At 35.0% G+C, this 2,348-nt stretch overlaps 1 protein-coding gene across 1 annotated transcript in view; it reads left to right on the top strand.

Moving 5' to 3' along the window:
* Window positions 1-526: 526 nt before the first annotated feature.
* The window catches only part of golt1a (golgi transport 1A), a gene marked incomplete at its 5' end in the record, with an annotated part of 6,961 nt that continues 5,139 nt past the window's right edge, over window positions 527-2,348 (top strand). Inside the window, 2 exon segments of the mRNA XM_014025641.1 lie at window positions 527-618; window positions 1,624-1,802. Coding sequence (XP_013881095.1) covers window positions 527-618; window positions 1,624-1,802 — 271 coding nt within the window.

Raw genomic sequence — 2,348 nt, 5'->3', positions numbered from 1 at the left:
TTCTTGTTTTTATACTTGTTTGTTTTTATTCTTATTCTTATTTTTATTCTTACTCTTATTTATTTGCACATGTTTTTATCATTATTCTTGTTCTTATTTTAATTCTTATTGTTATCCCTTTTCTTATTCTTGTTTTTATTCTTAGTCTTGTTTTTATTTTTATTCTCATTTGTTTTTATCTACTAAATAATTACTCTTGAATATTCCTCATTCTAAACATTAAAACTAAAGTTTATTAAAATTTTATTAATATTTATGGAACATACTACTTCTATTCCAAGGCCCTGTTTTTTGTGTTTTGTTTGTCTTTCTGTTAGCAAAATATTTCATAAACCAATGATGGATTTTAATGAAACTCTATGTAGTAAAAACCAAAGTGATGATTGTGATCAATATGTCTTATGTGTTTACCAGTTGGATGCTCATTATCCAGTTTATGAYCATTTCCACTGAACAACAGCACAGTTTTTTGTTCTCCAAGGCTCAGTCTTTATAAACTCATCTGCCATGTTTGTTTGTCTTGCAGGACTCGGGATTGTTCTGATGGGATTTGGGTTGTTTTTTCTGCTCTTTGGTGTTCTGCTGTACTTTGACTCTGTCTTGTTAGCCTTTGGGAATGTGAGTAATTTTTCTTGCTTATTTGTCACCAAATTAAGAAGTTAACTCTTTTCTTAAATTATAATACTTGTAAACAAATTAGCATGTATGGCGCAAGATGCTGAAATATTCTCAGTTTTCAGACAAATACACTTAGTTAAATGTGCAAAACTGTTTCCAGTGATAAGATTTTTTCCCCAATAATGACACAAACTGATGTCTGTTACATCAGACTTAAAACTTTCACAACGTGTCACAAAATGCACACAGCTGCCTCCTACAGAGAAAGAATAAAAAAGGTATAATAATATAATGATGGACATGATCAATTGGAGTTTGGAGTAGCACCAAATTTGAACTCAGTGTTTTTAAAATTCTCTGAGGTGCAGCCAGTTTTTGTTGGATTAATTGTTACAATGTTGATTTGTTTGTGAGGATGWGTGTTCTTTTGTCTTGTGTCATACCTCCCTCTTGTGTTCCCTCGCTGTCATTACGTCTCTTTTCCCTCAGCTGCTCAACCAGTCATTTCCTCCGGTCACTCTCACCTGTCAGTAGCTAATCAGTATCTTCTCAGCTGTTGTCCATCTCCTCATTCCCTCTGTTGATGATCTGGCTCCGTTCTCCACACCCTCACTGGTTCATTGTTTGATTCACATCAACTGTTGTGGTTCCTTGTYGTCCCCTGAGTTTCTTGTTGATTTTGCTGCCACGTCAGCCTTTTGTTTATTTAATAAATCGTTTTTGTTATAACTCCTCTCCTTCTGGATCTGGGTTCATTCCTTCGCTCACCCTATCATTTGTGTTGAGTCCAGATGTCAATCAGTCAGGTTATTACTTTCTAAATGTTACAATAAACTCTGTCCTGTGGTTAATAAGTTATTTTGTTTTGAGTTTGTTTCAAGAGGTAATGTGAAAGAGAACAGAACTATTTTCCTACAGTCGAAGTTAGATTTGAATAAATCAGGACCAAACTGATGGTTTCAGATTGGTTTCAGTAGGACTCATGTTTGGATCTCGTCTCTGTAGATTCTGTTCTTGGCGGGTTTGTTGTTTCTAACCGGCCTCACGAGGACAGCTCAGTTCTTCTTCCAAAGGCAGAAGTTTCGAGGAACGCTTTTCTTTCTGGGAGGAGTTTCTTTAATACTCTGTCGCTGGCCAATCATTGGAATGATTGTGGAGAGTTATGGATTTTTGCTTCTATTCCGGTAAGTGCTGGTATTTTTCTATCTAATATTGATGTAAGTGAAAACACTTGTTTCATTTAGAAACAGTGAAATTTCACTCCCAAAGCAGCAAGAAATGAACTGAACCTTTGTTTGTGAGCTGCTTCACTCAGGTGATTCAACAGATCATCAGCATCCTCCTCTGTCACACCAACCCTCTGCATCATCCTCTTCCATACATTTAATAAACTTCTCTGTGGTTTCATCTTTATTCCTCCCTGACAGCTTCATGATCAGCATCTGTTGCTCAATTTATCAACCATCCTGACATTTGACATGTTCAAACCATCTCAGCTTTGCCTCTTTAGCTTTGTCTCCAAACCTGAGCTGTCCCTCTGATACAACCATGATATTCTCTTCAGGTATTGTTAAAGGGATCCACAATTAGTTGTAACATTAGACTTTATTTGATAAACATATATTTTAACTTTAAAATAAAGACTGTAAAAATACTGTAGAATGTTTAGTTTTTGTCATTTTTAAACTAAAAGTTTAAAAATATATTACACAGATGAGGCCATTTTATTT

This window comes from Austrofundulus limnaeus, unplaced genomic scaffold, assembly GCF_001266775.1.
Source record: "Austrofundulus limnaeus strain Quisiro unplaced genomic scaffold, Austrofundulus_limnaeus-1.0 Scaffold489, whole genome shotgun sequence".
Taxonomy (NCBI): Eukaryota; Metazoa; Chordata; class Actinopteri; order Cyprinodontiformes; family Rivulidae; genus Austrofundulus; species Austrofundulus limnaeus.
The sequence above is the reverse complement of the archived record's forward strand: the minus strand, read 5'-3'. Positions and strand labels throughout refer to the sequence as shown.